General features: G+C 38.9%; 1 protein-coding gene across 1 annotated transcript; it reads left to right on the top strand.

Moving 5' to 3' along the window:
* The first annotated feature begins 13,636 nt into the window (after positions 1–13,636).
* LOC122280404 (WAT1-related protein At5g47470-like) lies at positions 13,637–17,689 on the top strand. Its single transcript, XM_043091292.1, has 7 exons — positions 13,637–14,111; positions 14,256–14,321; positions 16,190–16,306; positions 16,496–16,727; positions 16,843–17,004; positions 17,147–17,298; positions 17,394–17,689. Exons 1-7 carry the CDS (start codon positions 13,912–13,914, stop codon positions 17,524–17,526), a joined length of 1,062 nt encoding a protein of 353 aa, XP_042947226.1. The 5' UTR covers positions 13,637–13,911; the 3' UTR covers positions 17,527–17,689.
* Positions 17,690–19,345: the final 1,656 nt, after the last annotated feature.

The following is a 19,345-nucleotide window of genomic DNA, read 5'->3' as shown; positions in this document are numbered from 1 at the left end:
TAGATGGGGTGCGGGAAATGGTGGGTAGCACCCCTAAAATAAGGTGGTTCATATTGAAGTGGGTTTTGTATTGTATGCATGGTGGTTTTATAGATTAGGACAAATGGTGGGACCTTTTGTAGTGAGCCAAAAGAATCCTAGTGACAAATATCAAGACCTTTCAAACAAGGAGCATCACTTCTTACGTAGAATGCTTCATGCAAATAAGGTTTAAGCGGGTTAACCTATTATTGACTCGTTTATTAATCGTGTTATATTGAGTCGACTTGTTCTGACTTAAATCCATTTATAGCATACACAAACCCTTTTATTTTGTGTTGTATTTGTGTTGAGTTCACGATTTATATCACATATTGTCATTCTTAAATGTAATGGATGGTACCTTAGGCCTTTTATGTTGTAACGAGGTTCATACGATCCATCCATGCTTGATCATCCTCTTTGCTCGTTTGACGTATTAACTCTTTCTATTCTTTGTCGAATAACAACTTGGTTTGTAACCTTCAAGGTGGCATGTTACCAATTGTTAAGAACATGTTTCACACTACCAATAGCACGGATAACCTGAAACAAAATGAGAGGGCGGCATGAAGTGCCTAGTGGAACTCTGATGCCTAAGTTAGATAAGTGATCTCAATATAAGCGTAAGAATGAATGAATGAACGTGTTACCCTTAGATATTATTTATAGAGGTTTGATAATGGTGATGACGACTGACCTCCAAAGTCTATCTTGAAGATACTTTGTATTAATTAGAGTAATCACCTTCTTGATCAGTCGGAGGTGTTATCTATCCCATTATCCACAATGTATAGCCATAAGACCAATCATTGGGCTTGTGCTCGGCCACTGGGCTTTCATTAGACTTGGGCCCATTAATACATGGGGACTAAATATCCATTCCAGTTGCCTCGCTAATTTCCTTTGTGTCAACACGTGAGAAATTAATTATCTCGTGTTTTCCTTCAACCCCGCTAGCTCTAGACAGGTGGCAACCCCAGGCATCTTATCCAGTTGAGGGTTTATGCTAACTAGGGTATGAGCTTGTCTAAATAGTGAATTCTCTGCATGTCCAAGACGTGACACACCTCCTCTATAACTGTTCTTGCGCTTGCGCTTTTACTCCTTACTTTCAAGAATGATAACCAACGGCGCTGCCATTCATTCACATTCCCAAGAATCCCTCATCATTGCATTCTTTCAGCTACCTTTTACATTTCCTTGGGTCACCTCTTCTTTTAGAGTTCTTCAATTTCCTCTCTGCATCCTATTCTCTAAAGCTTCTGAAAACTTGCACTCACTCACATTCTTGACTTTATTTCCTTCAACCCAAACATCGAATTGCTCACTTTGGCTTTTCTTGTACTCCCTACCAAACTTCTGTGCAAACCCCTTATAGGGTTTCTACCCATTCCATAGTAGAATCTTCTGAGGGCTAGACTCTGCCCTTTCTCAAGGTGTTCACTTGGCGTTCCACACTCTCAGCCCGAGACTTGATGAGGTTGAGGACTTTGTGCCATATTCCTAATTCTGTGGATCTCATTATTACTTCCGAGGGTGTTGTGGGTGAGGAGGTCAAGGGGAGTTGACCTCACAATCTGTGCCTTGATGCATGGCTTGCGCCTCTCATTCTATTGCCTTATTCACAACGTTATTTTTTTCACATACTTGCTCCCGCCCAACTTCACTCGCACGCTTGGCACATGCTCTTATGCTCCTATGTGGTGTTCCACATGGTTCCAAAGCCTTTGAGGGAGAGATACCCAGAATTGACCACCCGCAAATTCTTTTCTTTCTACTCCGTGAACTGGCTGTCAAGTAACATTTGTAGTTTTCGTGTCTATTCCAATGCTTAGTGACCTTTGAAGGTTGCCATTCAAATGCCCAACAATGGCAAAGGAAAATTTTCTTTCTTTCCTGGAATGGCTAGGAATTCCCAGCGTTTGAGAAGGAGATTCGAGATTTTCCCATCCAGGCTAATTGGGGAAAGGTCTCTAACGATAAAAAGATCCTTATAGGCCTCACTGACTATGAGCAGTAATGTGTTGATGCGGTCCTTAATTCGGCTAAGGAAAATGATGGTACCTTGTGGATGGAGTAGTTGTTAGCTCCCGATAATAATGAAAGGTTTCTTGTTGTACCCGACCGCTCTCATGTACAAGGGCGTAAATTAAACGCTATAAAGAAGTCCTCTTCCAAGAAGATGCCTATTTCCCCATCTTTTTCTAAAGCTCCCAACAAGTGCCTAAGCCAAATGGAGGGCGAGGTGCCTACCACCTGCTCGACTATAGATGCTAAGGGTGCAGCTGTTGATGTGGGGCTAGATATGGCAATTGATTCTAGCATTGAGCCCACTTTGGAGAGGGAGATGCCTTATGTTAAGGGGGAGACAATGTCCATTTCTCCAATGCCCGTATCACCACACACATCTCCTAAGTTAGACTAGCTTGATGGGCTTATGGGTCAAACCCTTGTTGATTTGGCCACGACTTTTGATTTTGGGTTGCCTGCCAAGGGGTCGGACTCGATGGGTACCCCACCCTTCGAGTTTCCCTCTTTTTTTTCATCAGTCTCAACACCTAGTGGCAGCAAATTTATGTCTGACACATTTGATGGGGTCGTGACCTATAACGTGACGACCACCATTACTAGTAGTACCAAGGTTCCAGTCTAAGCTCCTTGTCTGTGACTGTTTCTAGGCGTATAACCCCATCCATAGATAATGAAAGGGTCTCCATCCCCTCTCCCTCCCCCTCATCTTTTGGTAGCAATGTAGATCACTTAACCCCTAGGAATGAGGGTGGGTTGTTGAGGGAAGATCAAGTGGTAGGAGGGGATGAGGAAGATGAGAACAGAGGGGAAGGAAGCCTTGACAACACTTTTGTATTCGTCACCCCCTAGGGTCAAAGCACCCTTGCGTCGAAGATAGAGATCGTTGTCACCTTCTCCACGCCGAAGATAGAGATCACTGCCACCTCTCCTGTGCCATTGACACATTTCCTGGAAAGGGTTCAGGTGGAGGATCAACAAGACACGACAAGAGGGGCTGAGGGACCCTCTCACTTGGGTTCCTCTCCTCAGGATGGGGGCATGATGGAGATGTCTCACCACTTGAAGGACTTCTTGTCTTTGGTATGACAATGCTGACTACGTTATTACTATTTTCTCCTTTTACATGTATGGTGTATTCCTTATAGTGTTATTGTGCTTTGCATGATGTGGAGAATTTGGCGGCTTGGATTGTTAATGATCGCACTGATTTGGACTTGGAGGTATGCCAGAGGTAAATGTTTGCAATTTTTACCAAACAAGAGATTTTTCGGCTGATACCTAAGAAGACTAAGGTAGAATCCTACCTCAAACAAGTTGATGGGCATATTCGCTCTCTGGAGGGTGACCTTGACCTTATCCACGATGAGTAGTTTGAGCTATGAGGGACACTGAGTGCTGAGTTTTATGGATGTTTATTCAGGATATAATCAGATCTGTATGAACAAATCTGATGGAGAAAAGATAACGTTCATTACTAATAGAGGTTTTTATTGCTATCGAGTAATGCCCTTCGGGTTGAAAAATGCCAAGGCAACTTACCAAATGTTAGTCAATCAAATATTTAAACAATAGATCAAAAAGACTATAGAGGTATACGTCTTATTGGTGAAAAGCAAGAAACCCACCCATCACCTAGCCAACCTATGAGAATCTTTTGCTGTGCTTTGCAAGTATAAAATGAAACTAAATTTGGTGAAGTGTGCTTTTGGTATGGATTTGGAAAAATTCCTGGGCTTTATCATTTCTAAGATGGTCATTGAGTCGAACCCTGAGAAGATTAACGCCGTCTTAAATATGGAGCTGCCCAAGAATATCACTGATGCCCAACGACTAGCAAGCAGAGTATCAGCCTTAAATAGGTTTGTTTCATGGTCCACAAACAAATGCCTTCCTTTCTTTAATGTCCTATGAATGGTACATCCAAGGAATGAGGAATGTGATCAGGCTTTCCAAGAATTGAAGTAGTACTTATCCAACCCGCAACTATTGAAGCAGCCTAATCAAGGAGAGACCTTGTATGTATACTTAGTGGTATCCCCCCATGTCGTTTCCGCAGTCCTAGTTAAAAAAAGATAAAATAACATAGGCATTAATGTACTACACAAGCCGCGCATTGAAAGGAGCTAAAACCAAATACCTATGAATGGAAATGTTGGCATTTGCATTAGTAACAGCTGCCATAAAATTGCGGCCATATTTTCAAGATCATTCCATGAATGTATTAACAAAACACTCCCTCAGGAGAATATTGTAAAAATCATACAGCTCGAGTAGACTGGTTACATGGTCTGTAGAACTCAGTGAATTTGACATTGAATACGTATCTAGAAGTGCAGTAAAGGCATAGGCTTTTACATATTTCATTGCCGAGTTCATTGGGTTCCCAGTAAAAGTTAAAGTTACACCACACCAACAACTCTGGCTAGTATTCGTTGAAGGGATCTACTTGCCGAACGCGAGGAGGAATATGGATCTACATCTTCGAAAAAAAAAGGCAAGAGCATTATTACATGGCCACACTCACATTTAAAACCACTAATAACAAAGCTGAGTAGGAAGTCTTGATAGCTGGACTCTTGATCGCAAAAGCTCTAGGTGCCGTGGAGATTGAAGCTAAGGTGGATTCCTAAATCATGGTAAATCAAGTCACTGGGGCGTACACCTCGAAATAGGGAAAAGTTGAAAAAATATTTGAGTTGGGTGTTAGAGATCCACAACCAACTGGCCGATTTTAGTCTTGAGCAAATGCCAAGGAAAGACAATGCAATAGCAAACAGACTGGCCAAAGCCACCGATGAGGTAAATCAACTCTAGGAGGTACACAAAAGAGTGATAGAGATCCCAACAATTGAAATACAAGTGAGCCATGTAGGGCCCACAGGGCCAGAATGTGCCAAGGCAATTTTAGAATACCCTGACACAGGCATGCTCCCTGAGGAGAAAGAGGCAGCGAAGAAGATCAAAAGGAGTGCACCACGATTTGTTAGAATTGATGGAATCCTTTACAAAAAAAGAATTTGTTGCCCCCTTGCAATGATGCATCTCACAAGAGGAAGTGCAATAAGTCCTAGCAAAGATACATGAGGGTGTCTGCGAGAACCATTCTGGTGGAAAAGCTTTGGTGAGGAAAGCCCTCAGGGCGGGCTATTATATAACCTTAAGGATGCCAAGAAATTTGCGAAAAAGTGCATCAAATATCAGATCTACGTCCCTATCCCTCATTGTCCCCAGAGAAGTTATTCTCTATCACTACCCCATGGCCGTTCGCCCAATGGGGAATTGACTTGGTTGACTACTTCCCTCCAGGGAAAGGGGGTAACTTATAGTCGTGGCTGTAGACTATTTCACGAAATGGGCGAAGACATAACCCCTAGCGACTACAATGGCAAAATTTATCACTAAGTTTCTATGAAAGAACATCATTTGTCGATTTGAAATTGCTCACAGTATAATATTCGATAATAGAAAGCAATTTAGTTTGGAACATTATAAAGAATAGTGCAAAGAATTGGGAATCCAAGCCAAGTACTTATTACTCGGGCACCCACAAGCTAACGGGCAAGTGAAGGTGACAAACAAATCTTTACTCGAGATTTTAAAAAAGAAGCTTATTGACAAGAATGGAGAGTGGTTGGAAGAGCTCCCAATAGTGTTGTGGGCATACAGAATGACTGTGAAGACCCCAACAGGTGAAACATTGTTCACATTAGCTTTTGGGAGCGAAATAGTCACCCTAGTGGAAATTAGTTTATCTACACACCGAACTCACCACTTTAACCAAATTGAGAACAACAAAGTGCTAAAAGAACACCTTGACCTCCTAAAGGAGAAAAGAGAAGAAGTCGAGATCCAAAATGTCCTCCACAAAAGAAAGACGAAGTGTTACTTTAGCAAGCGAGTCAAGCCCAGATCTTTTAAAATAAGCTACCTGGTTTCAAAAAAACGTGAGTGACAACACAAGATGAAGGGAAGCTTAGGCCATGTTGGAAAGGGCCATACGTAGTAGTAGCTAACAGTTGACTGGGGTCATACCGCCTCAAGGATAGCCAAGAAAAGTAGTTGCAACACCCTTGGAACACTGAACATTTGGAGAAGTTTTACCTTTAATTCTTTTTTCCTATGTATTCAATAAAGTAAGATCAATAAAGGCTGATGGTTGTTCAGCTTACGTGTCCACAACCCCTTTATTTAGCCACTAAAGTCGAGTCCAAGACTCGTGGTGCAGCTAAAGGGCGGGGCGGTCAAAAGATCCCATGACCCTCTTACTTGACCATCAAAAGTCGAGTCTAAAGACTTGCAGTGCAGCCAAAAGGTGTGGAAGTCAAAAGATCCCACAACCCATTTACTTAGCCACCAAAGTTGAGTCCAAAGACTCGCAATGCAGCCAAAGGCCATAGAGGTCAAAATACCCCACGACCCCTTAGCCACCAAAGACTTGTGGTGTAGCCAAATGACATGTAGGTCAAAAGACCCCATGACCCCTTTACTTAGCCATCAAAGTCGAGTCCAAAGATTCGCGATGCAACCAAAGGACATAGAGGTTAAAAGACTCAACGACCCCCTTGCTTAGCCACCAAAGTCGAGTCCAAAGACTCATGATGGGGCCTACCTAACATGCTTGAACACGCACATTGGAGTCAGTGGGCGGTGAATGTACATGTCAATAACATGGCTTAAACCAAGCGCCAAGATTATAAGATAAAGTTCAAAAAGAGCAACATATTAGCAGCAAGAAAAAACGTTGTCCAAGATATCACAAATAGATCAATACAACATTGTCTAAGATATTACAACAACCCAAAAATATTATCCAAAGAAAAGATAGGGAAAATCTTCATGGAGGTGGAGCGACCAAAGACTTTGAGGGTGATGGTGAGAGCAAGATGGTGTTGGGCATGGTGTTGCACCCCAAGGTGTCCACGAACTTGCATGAAAATCAGGTTTAATGGCTTTGAGGTCCAAGCACTTTAGTTCAATTCGAGGATGGGCCAATAGGTAAGATTGTAGGTGGGCCACACCAGTCCCATACCTGTACCAAAAGGCCCGATCCCTAACATCCCTGGCGACATCCAGATGTGGATGTAAATAGATCACTTCAGCCCTATAAGCGGTCAATTCTGCTTCCACCTCCGACAATTGTTTCTATTGCTCCTTCACCTTCCCATCAAAGTGTAGCGTGGTTTGGCTCATTTTTTCCTGCTTGGCATCTATTTCCTCCCCATCTTTCTTGCAAGCGGTGAACCTACTGCGTAGACCTTCATAGGACCCTTCAACTTTTGACAGTTGAAGGCCAAATTGCCTTTAAACCATTTGATGCCTTTGCCTCTAAAAACTCAAGGGAAAGTTGCCTGCATTTTTCCTTAGAAGCAGCCAGCACTTGGACATACCCCAAGCACCGTTGCTCCACGGAAGCCAACAACTGCTAAAAGGATTCTAACTCTAACCTAACATGGGACAACTGGGTGTAGGCTGAATCATGTTCAGACTCTATCAATTGCAAGGCAAAGTTGTTTCTAGCATTGAGGGACTTGGCGTGAAGTAGCTCACCACGAAGCTCAGAGGCTTTATCCCGAAGGAGTTTGAGGTCGCCCTCTAAGGAGTGGATATGCCCATTACCCTGCTCTAGGTAGGACCCTACCCCAGTCTTCCCGAGAAGCACTTGAGTCATTTCTTGCTTGGAAAAAAATCCAAACATCCACCTGGTGCGTATCTCCGACTCTAAGTCGACGCGATTGTTCACAATCCAACCTGCCAAGTCATCCACACCCTGCAAAGCACAACAACACATTAAGGAATAGACCATACATTTTAAGAGAAAAAAATAATAATAACGAAACCAACAGTATCATACTGGAGACAAAAAATCTTTCAAGCGGCGAGACATCTCTACCACGGCCCATCCTGAGGAAGAGAACTCATGTGAGAGGGTCCCTCGGCCCCTCCTACCATGGCTCGTCAACCCTCCACCTAGGCCTTACCTAGGGAATGGGTCAAAGGTATATAAAAGGTAGTAGCAACCTCTATCTCCGGCACATATGTATCTTGGACCGAAGAAGTGAAAAATGTGAAATTGATGTATGGCTTCCATCGCCCCTATTTCCATCTTCTTCATCTCCCCCTTCCACTTGATCTTCCCTAGACGACCAAACCCCCTCCCTAGGGGTCGAGGAATCCACATCACCACCAAAAGAATAGGGGAAGGGGAGGGAATAGAGACCCTTTCATTGTCTATGGGTGGGTTTTCAACCCCTGAGATAGTTGTGGGCAGAGAACTTAGATTGGTTGGTTGCCGCTAGCATTAAAAGTCATGACTTTAGATGCCACGACCCCAGCCACGCCCATTGAGAAGGCGTCTTATATGTCAGACACAAATTTTTTACTAATAAGAGTTGAGGCTTGCGAGAGGAGAGAGGGGAACTCGAAGGGGATATACCCATTGAGTCTGACCCCTTGGTGGGCAAATCAAAGTTGAAGGTTGTGGCCAAGTCAACAAGGGCTTGGCCCATGAGCCCATCAAGGTCGTTTAGCCTGAGAGATGCAGGCGATTATGCAAGCATAAGAGAAATAGAGGGCATCTCCCCCTACACAATGGGGTGGCCACCAGACTTAATGGCCATATATCTGGCCCCACATCATCAGCCAGACCCTCGACATCTTCAGTAAGGCAGCTGGTAGGTGCCTCACCCTCGGTTTGGCAAAGGCACTTTTCAAGAGCTTCGAAAGGTGGGGAAGAAAGCCTTTTCTTAGAAGGGGGCTTCATAGCCTTTAATTTACGTCCCTTTACATGGGAGTAGTCAGGCATAGCCAGAAATCGATCGAGATTGGCGGGACTCAAAAGTTGCTCCATCCACAAGGTGTCATCATTGTCTTTTGCCCAATTAAGGACTAGATTCATGTGATCATGTTCGTGGTCTATAAGAATGTTTTTATCATTAGGGACCTTGCCACAATTAGCCTGTATGGGGAAATCCTGAATGTTCATTTCAGATGTCAAGAATTCCCAGCCACTTACTGAAATAAAGTAAAATTTATTTTTCCATTACTTGGCATTCGAATGGTGACCTTCAAAGGTCGCCAAACATTGAGAGCGAATGCAATAACTGTAGATGTTACCTAACAACCTTTACATTGAGTGGAAAGAAAGGGAGTCCGGTGGTTAGGTCTGGGTACCTTTCCCCTAGAGGTTTTCAGAACTGTACAGAACACTACACAATAGTATAAAAGCACATGTCAAGCATGTGAATTAAGTTGGGCAAAAGCCAATTGAAGAAGATCGTGAACAGGGCGACAGAATGGGAGGCACAATCCGTGCGTCTAAGCACAAGCAGGAAGGGCAACTCTCCCTGAGAAACCTTCCTTGTCAATAGCGCCCTCGGAGGGAATAGTGAGATTCATAGAGTCAGGGATGCGACAGGAAGACCTTAGCTTTGTCAAGTCTTGGGCAACGAGTGTAAAGCGCCATGTCAACCTTTCAAAAAAAGGTGGGGATGCGACAAGAAGACCTTAGCTTTGTCAAGATTTGGGCGCAGAATGGGAAGAAACCCTGGAAGGGGTTTGGGTAGAAGCCTTGTGGGGGGTGTGGGAGGAACGACGATGAGCCATATGGTGTGTGAACTGGAAGGAACGAGGTCATGAGAATAAGAGGTTACGAATCTCTTTGGAAGCCAAGGAGGATAGAATGCAAAGGGAAGAAAGAATTCAAGAAGAAGAAATGACCCAAGAAAATGAAAGAAGTAGAAGAAAGAAAGCAATGATGAGGGGATTCTTGAAAAGGCGAATGGATGACAATGCCGTTGGTTATCATTTTTGAAAAAAAAATGAAAATGAGGAATAAAAACGTGCCACATCTCTAATGTGCCGAGAAGTTAAATCTTTGAAAGTGTAGCCTAAACCCTTAGCGGGGTATGATCCTTGAGGTTGCCATCTGTCTTGAACTAGCGGGGTAGGAGGAAAGCACGAGTTAGTGACAAAGGAAATTAGCGGGATAACTAGAAGGGATATTTAGGGCCTAGAAGAAATAAGCCCATGTATTAAGAGGCCCAAGTCTGAGATGCTAGGGGCTGATCTACGAGCCCAAGGGTTGGTCCTATTAATATGTGTTCGTTATAGACAGTAGAGAATAGATAACATCTCCGATTGATCAGGAAGGTAATTACCCTACTTCTCACAGAGTTTTCAAGATAAATTTTAGAGATTAATCGTTATCATCATCATCACACTCCTATAAATAATACCTGAAGGCAACACATTTTCACATTCACTCGTATACTTAAGACCATTTCTTTCTAACTTAAGTATTTTAATTCTACTAAGCAGTACCCCGTGCTATTTTCTCATTTCGTTGCAAGTCATCCGCATAGTTAGTGATGTGAAACATGTCCTTAACAGTAGCCATGGAGCTGTTGACCATAAGAGTTGCAACCCAGAAGATTTAAGCCTGGTGGGGCATACCACCAAACCCAAAACTGTTATCACTTAAACCAACTCCAGGGTTACGCTCTATAACAACTGCGCTTGTCATTTTGGCAATTTAAACTTATTTTTCCTTTTTTTTTTCTTTATTAACCTAAATGTAAAATTGGTCTTTTGGACCGAACATTAGAACCAAAAGGTTTCTTCGACTACGTAAACATCGACAAACCCAAACCTTACCACGTCTTCAACTATTCAACTATAAAATATTCATGAGATCGATTTTCTAATATTGTTCAACCCATTAAACTATGTTAAAGTAGTAGTAATAATGTCACTGCGCTCCTATCCCTTAGTGCATGGAAACAACATCACGTGATCAGTGAGGCTATAAATAAATAACATCAAATTTTGGTACTTGAAATTTCCTGCCTGTCCCACTTTTTGAGGAATTGAAGGCTAGCGTGGCAAAATTAAAACATGCGTGGCATATTCATGTCGTCGTTTGAAAAGTAAGAACACCGCTTGTTCTACACGAGGACATCCATTCCGGAAACCCCGCTCAAAGGTTCCTCCCTTTCTGCACCAAATTATATGCAAACCCCCTTTGGTTCCCTTCATCAATTTCGTTTCTTCCTTGTGAAACTCTATTAACAATTTAACGTGGAATACATATTCTTCGCATAAATAATATATTTATAATTAAAAGTTCAAATTTTGAATAATCAATAAAATCGTATCACTCTATTAAAAATAAAATTTTATATCACAAAATTACCCTTGATCTATTTCATATAGAGTTGTGAAATCAGTCCCAATTTGATGCGGTCGGGCTGCTATTAAGGTATTAACAGATACGAATGACACCTTAACAGATCACATATTCCATATTAAGTTATAGAAGGTGCATCACACTGGATTATTGATCTACATAATCACATTCGCAAGCCCTAGACCCCTCACGTTTGAAAAGTTTTGAATCACCTTTTCTCTTGCCGTTGTCGCCCATCATCTCTACTGTCGCCTAACATCTCCGCCATTGCCCATCTCCGCCACCCTCGCCCATCTTTGTCCAGAATGTCGGCATGAATACCGGCATTAGTTCTTTGCATAAATAATATATTTATAATTAAAAGTTAGAATTTTAAAAAACCAATAAAATCATGTCACTCTATTAAAAATAAATTTTAATATTATAAAATTACCCTTGCTCTATTTCATATAGAATTATAAAATAATTATAAGATTATTATTTTATTTTTTATTTTTATTTTATAACTTTAAACATCACAAATAGCACCCAATATTCGTGTTGACTTGCAATTTAAGGCATTACTTAAATTGCATCAACCTGGCCTTCTGTTAGCACACAATTAATCTGTCCGAAAAGCAAACCCCAGCGACTTTTTTAACATTTAAGCCTTTGTTTTAACACCATCTACGTGATAAATATTTCTAGGCTGATCTTTTAAAAATTTATATTTGTAAGACGGTGGAGAGGATACAAGCATCTTCTACACCGTTATTATAGTAAAATTTAATTTATAATATAATTTAATTTCAAACTTCTCTTAAATTAAATTATATTTTCTCAACAAACACTTTTAAAATAACTGTTTCATTATTTGATATTTTATATCTTTTGCAAACGGATACGAGTCTTTTTACTTGTCAGTCAATTTTTTATACACTCCATTGATGTGATTGTTATGTCAATTTTTTTCAATATACAACCAATTGAAAAAGAGTACACAAAAGTGACTGTATATAGAATTCTTGATTTTCTAATACTAAATTTATTTTTAATGGAGTGACATAATTTTATTGATTATTTAAAAATAAATTATAAAAGAATTGTAGGTATATCATTACTCTCAATCCAAGATGATACCCTAGTATACCCTACCACAACTCAAGTAGTGTCACCTAGGTCGTTACCATTTGACAAAAGATTTTTTAATTTTTAAAGGGGATGATATAAATTTTTAGAATAATTTTGTTCGGGAGATTTTTGTCAGGGGCCTCAAAGCCCATGGAGGCTAGCCTAGGCCCAACATCAAGCATGTCCCTTGCACTCCAGGTAGCCTAAGGTGGCCTGGCCCTAGCCCGTGAGGGATCTCCCAATGGTTCAGAATCAATCTATGACCCGTGTAGGTTGGGCATAACCGCTCACATTGATATGAGAATTTGCAGAAGAAGTGCGAGAAATCAAGTCAGGGGAAACAAAAAGAATCACGCCAAGGAGAAGAGACTGGACTACCTAGCGACGCCAGGACTACCTAGTTCTGGGAGGATTTCCCCTTCTCCTAGGTTGTAGGGCATGTTTACTTGACTCTTCGAGTTGAGCATAAAAGGTCCATTCGACTACCAGGAAAGTGGATTGAATCCTTTGGCTAAAAATACATTAACACTCATTGTTCTCCTCAATTCCCCACTGCTTAGTAAATCTAGACTAACTTAGTCATCGAAGGTTTTCCAGGCCACCCTAAGCCCGCCTTTCCCTATAACTTCTTCGTTGTTGCAGGCCCCTGAAACAGAAGACCCAGATAGCTGAGGACCTGGCCCAAAGACGCACGGAACACATCGTTAACAAATTCTATTTAAAGATCTTTACCTAATACGTCATCTATGTGGCATAATTTAATCTAAAAGATAATTTAAAAAAATTAAATTATATAATGTAAATGATACATGATGAGATTCACTATTTTTTTACACATATCTCAAATTATTTACATTTCAATCGGATCTATAAAAGATTATTATTCACAAATTAATTCAAATCATCTCAATATCCAAATACAACCAAACCATTCAAAATATAAATATTAAATACAAGAATTAATCCGTGTAAAAACAAAATACTGGGAATATAATATCTTAGTAATTAATCTTAAAAAGAATGGAGTTAAATATTTTAACGTTTAAAATCTCCAAAAGAACCAAATCAGCAAGTTATCATTAGAAACTTCGATCAACCGATGAAACGTGCGCTTGAATTAAAAAACACATGGAGGTGGCAAACATAGCTCCACTAATAAAAAAATATCTTTATTTTACTTATTTTTTTTAGAAATTATATATTTATTATTATACGGAGTTTTAATAAAATTAACAGGGCTACCTACCGTTGTCTCCGAAGCATACCAAGAAAAGGACAAGAGGCCCGGGAGAAAGACTGGTAGCATGTGGAGGCCGGATGCCCCCATGAAATTTAGCTGAGCTTAAACCTGAAAAAAGTTGTTGTTGAAGGAAATAAAGTTACAAACTTACCGAAACAGAAATATAGAACAAGAAGACAAAGGGTATAGAAACACCGCCACACAAGGAAAGAAGGAAAAGGGAGAAATGGGAAATTGTTTCTGGTAACGAAAGGGAGAGAGAGAACTTAAAAGAAAGATTGAGTTTTGTGTATATATTTCGGGTAGCAAAAGAAGAAGATAGAAAATGGAGCTGACGATGAGGAAGGAAATGTTTGAAGCTTTGGGAATAATAGGGGGTTTGATAGGGGTGCAGTTTGTGTACGCAGGGAACTCAGTCCTGCTAAGTTATCTCATGTCTATGGGCCTCAATCCTCTCACCATTGTTATTTTCTCTGCCTTTGCTACCTTCCTCATCCTCTCTCCCATTTCCATCTATTTTGAAAGGTTCTCTCTCTCTCTCTCTCTCTCTCTCTCTCTCTCTCTCTCTCTCTCTCTCACGTTTGGCATGATCATTTCGATTTTTCGTTGTTATTTATAGCCTATAGGGTTTCATGAGCTCAAGTGAAAGTTTTTTTGCATGAATTGCAGGAGCAAGTGGCCCAAGAAACTCAGCTTGAAATTGATAACTCAGCTGCTTTTGATCTCTTTTGCAGGGTAAGAAAATTTTGATCCAGATATTTCAGTATTTACAAGTTCTACTGCATTCATTCAGATTATAAAGTGGTAATATGTAGAAAAAATGAGTAACGAGAGCACTATACGTTTTTTTTCTCTTTTTGGTTTTGATTTACATGCATTATATTTCTCTGAGAAAGTTGATTTTGTTTTATTTTGAGGGGGAGGCGGGGAAACCAAAGAATCGATCATGTTTTGTCCTTTACACTCTCTCTCTCTCTCTCTTTCTTTTTTATTATTTTTTTATTTTTTAAACCCGTAAGCACCGTAACCCCCATCAATATCTAAAATTTCCCCTTTTTTCCCCTAACGCATCTGGGTTTGCTGTTTTCTTGTGATGTTTTTCACTAATTATTTATTTATTTCTTGACGATCTCCCCCCTAACACGAAATTATGAGAAAGACACAAGATTATAATCCCATCAATCAGCACTAGCATGCATAATATATTTTAAAAGTCTTGATCCTTGAAAAAAGATAAAGAAAAAGAAGATCATAGACTTTAATGTACGTTCACCTGTTGGTCAAACAATACGAAGTGAATGATCATCTGTCGGTCAAACGTTATGAAATCAAAGTAGAACATGATATTTCTTGTTTGAGAGGTGAAGGCCAGAATTTGATTGAAGTGGCAACTACTCATCCCATGCCGTATGTGTTCGACTATATACATGACTTATTTAGGTAGTGTGTTTTGGTGGAATACCTTCAGAAAGATCTTCCTCTCTCTACCTAACAACTTAATATTTTTTTTTTTTAAATGGCAGGTAGGAAACATTTAGCCTGCAAATTTTAGTTCGCATGCATACTTCAATGTTATGATAAATTATCATTTATTTGAAAAAATTAATATATCAATAGGAAAAATTTTACTTGTCATTCCCTACAATACATACCAACATGTGATTTATTATTTTTACTCTTCTATTTAAATACATACATATTGATGTGAAAATATGTGTGCTTAAATATAAAGACAAAAATAACAAATTACATGTTGGTTATGAATTCTTCTATTCAGCAACCCTACACCACACACCTACTTAGAGAAAAAAATAAGAGCAAGCATGTGGCATAGGGCTGCTAAGTATAATTTTTCTTTGATTATTTAATAAAGATAAATTCTATACAGAAACTTACTGCACACCTCCACCTAATCAATATGTAATTTGTTATTTTTGTCATTTTCTCTTAATGCTTAAATATGTGTGTTTAAATAGAAGGATAAAAATGACAAATCACATGTTAGTTAGGTGGAGATGTGTACTTGGTGTAAAGTTTCATTGTAACATTTCTTATTAATAAATACCCTTTAACAAATTATATCTTACGAATCTCTCAGTTGGCCTGTTGCCCAAAAGTTTTAGCAAAGAAAAAACATGAAATGCCATTTAACATGACTTCCAAGCTCATAATAATTATGTTGCATGTATAAATAATTAAATATATATGTATAATTAATGTGACAATTTTTCTCAGCCAAAGCGATCGGAGTAACCAGTAACAATAATAGCTGCAGCCCTCGTACTATAAAAGGGTCTGAGTAATTTTAACTTTTTTTAGTAATAGTAGCCATCAACACAGCCATATGTGAAAATATGCCAAGTATTATGGGATCAGTAGTACTGATCTGATTCAGCTCATGATTACATATATATATATATATATTCAAAAATTTCATCATGTGTACTGTGAGTGTGTGCTTCTCTTTAATTTATGCGAATTCATGTCCAAACTTTTCTGGCGAAAATTGCCAAAAAATATTGGTTTGAAGAAAAGAAATGGAAAGCAAGCAAGGTGGCATGCATGCAGCTAATGCTTGTATCCTTTGATATGTTTGTTTACAGAGTGACCTTATTCCAGAGCCTTTTCCTAAAAGGGATCAAGCTAACTTCACCAGCAATGGCTACAGCCATGCCAAACCTTGCTCCTGGCTTTATCTTTGTCATTGCTTGGACATTCAGGTACTAGCTGGCTTGTTTACTTTTTTTTTTTTGGGTAATACAAGATTGGGAAATGATTTACTGTGTAACGCCATCGCTCAATATTAATTAGGGATGATAAAATAAAAAACAAAGAGTAATGATTTTTTGGTGGAGAATGATATTTATCTGCCTAGTGATGTAGTTTGCATGCAATAAATTAAATTGCAGAATGGAGAGGGTGAAACTGGGTTGCTTGTACAGCAAAGTGAAGATAATAGGCACGTTGCTCTGCGTTGTCGGTGCTCTCACAATGAGCATAATGCACAGTTCCGGGACTGCTGAAAAAGAGGCCCGAATTTCATCTCCCTCACCTGATATTGCCTTGGACAAAGACAAGATCATCGGCTGCCTCTATCTCGTTGCTGCAGTATTTGCTTTGTCCAGCGGTGTTGTTTTGCAGGTAACAACCTCAATAAGATCACCTATATATTATACACATGATCATGTGAGAGAATATAATTACAGGGATACTACTTGTTTTAATTTTTAATAAGGTAACAATGATTGATTGACAGGCAACAACATTGATTGATTTTCCTGCACCAATGTCGTTGTGTGCAATAACATCCTTGATCGGCGTGGTTTTGACTGCAGCTGTCCAACTAATTCAAGATCACAAAATTGAATTGGGTTGGCCACTTCTGAGCGTCCGAGGCTTGATTGGATTTTCACTGCTGGTAAATACCACTTCTTCCTTTGATTTTTCTTTTCCCTGTGATTTTTCACTTGAGCCAAACATGATTTAAGCAGCATTTTTTGCGAAAGAGTAATTAATGCTCTTGTATAATTTAATGCTTTTGTAAACATTTGAATGCACAGGGAGGATTTGTGAATGGAGTATCTGTAAGCTTCAGCGGATGGGCAATGAAGAAAAGAGGACCAGTCTTTGTTTCCACCTTCAGCCCCATTGCTACAGTCTGCTCGGTTATTCTCTCAGTGGCCACCATTGGAGACACCGTTAACATTGGAAGGTAATTAAAATTAGTGATAACTAGTCATCATCCTGTTCGATACGGGGCCGCTTAGTGAAAATATACATGTGACATTATTGGAATGTTGAATGCAGCCTTGCTGGCATGTTCCTCATGTTCATTGGCCTCTACTCTGTCCTGTGGGCAAAAGGGAAAGAAGGTTACCACCATGAAGATCAGGATGACATAGAAAGTGAGTACAGTGCAAAGAAACCTCTCTTAAGTTAGTATGGCAGCAGAAAATGTGCTACTTTTGTATCATAGTGAGATACAGAAAGAAAATGGAATGTACTCAAGAAAGACCATGATATAATAAATGACTGACTTGTTCAGATACACCTACAGGCTACAGTCATGTTTATATCTAATTAAGATAACAAGCTTTGCATAATTCTCAACAATGTTCTAAGAATGTAAAATTTAAATGCTTTTGCTGAAGCATTATGAGCTTTGGCCCTTTGGGTGTTGAGTACTTGAAACATTTATAGAGATGTTAGAGGTCCCTTGGAAAGGCTAAAAAGACTTTTTTCTTTTTTAGCGTTGATGTCTAGGATGGCTAATTTCTACAAATTTGGTATTATAGAAAAAAGAAGTGTTACAGCGATAAAGAGATCTCATTAAAATAAACTTATAAACTGATAAGACTTCATATGATACATTACAAAATAAACATAATTTTACAATCTGACATACCATATTAAGTTACGTCAGTTTGTAGGTTTATTTTTATAAAATTGTTTTTTTTGTAGCTAAAGCATTTCTCTTGAAAAAATGGGTTGGTTTTATTGATGTCTCTCTTTTCAGCTTCGTTTGGGTGTTCCTGACCCACTACTCAATTATCTCTCAGACTTTCTCAACAACATTCAAGGGAAATCCATTACTCTCAAGCACATTTCTCAATCAACTTTAATATATTTTCATCATCAATGAATTACACACCAATAGAACTCAATCTCCCTACATAATATACGCGTCTCCCACCTATTTTTGTCTTCGACTTTTATACAGTACCATTAGATAATTTTATATTAATAAGTCCTCGTTTGGATAGAGATAGGCTTCCATCTCATCTTATATCATTTCATATTATCTCATGATCTCATCCTATCTCATTTCAATAGCCAAATACCAAAAATATAAATATTTTCAATTTCAAATCTTCAACTTTTTCTCTAACCATTACTTAATTATTAAAATTTTTCCAAACTTTCAAATAAAACACAAATAAAATTCAACATTTTCAAATTTCAAAACAAAAATAATATTACAAAATTATATTCTAACAATATTTTAATTTATAATATTTTTATTCAACTTTTTCTCTCTCATTTCCCAAAACCTCATAAAACATTTTAACTCGAACCATTTCTAACTCATAAAACATTTTAACTCAAACTATTTTTAACTCATCTCATCTCAACTCAAATTTCTCACTACTATTTACAAACTATCTCATGAACTCATCTCATTTCTACTTACTATCCAAATCAGGCCTAAGTTTAATTAAGTTGAAATATTCATATAAAACACATTTAATTATAATAATGAAAAATGTAATTATTGATAGTAAGACTTAAGACGTAATATCTAGGCACTGTCTCAAATAGAGAATCAATAAAATAGACATGCTTATGAAGATGCGGACTACTTGCACCTAGACAGATCAACACTAAAAGAAATATGGGCTTTCCCCCAGGGAGAACTTCATGGCAAAAAGCCCATTTTTTTTCTAGAAAATATATACTAGCTGCAATATATAAATTATCCAACATCAGGGTATAAAAATAATAAGTATGCCAATACAATATTTCCCTAGCCAAAACCTAATATATCAATAGCACATTCTGTTTTCACCTCTTGCATTATTAGTATACAATAAAGTTCTTCCAAAGTAGATGGCATACATATATATAGATATGTGTGTGTGCGCGCGCGCTCCCGATATAGTTGAAAAAAACATCAAGGATTTGTAAAAAGGCCAAAATCAGAGAAGTATGATCATACTCAAAATATTATTGCTCCAAGAAATTAATGTTTATCATACAAT

This window comes from Carya illinoinensis, chromosome 11 (assembly GCF_018687715.1).
Source record: "Carya illinoinensis cultivar Pawnee chromosome 11, C.illinoinensisPawnee_v1, whole genome shotgun sequence".
In the NCBI taxonomy this organism is placed as follows: Eukaryota; Viridiplantae; Streptophyta; class Magnoliopsida; order Fagales; family Juglandaceae; genus Carya; species Carya illinoinensis.
Note: the sequence above shows the minus strand (reverse complement) of the source record. Positions and strands in the feature narration are given on the sequence as shown.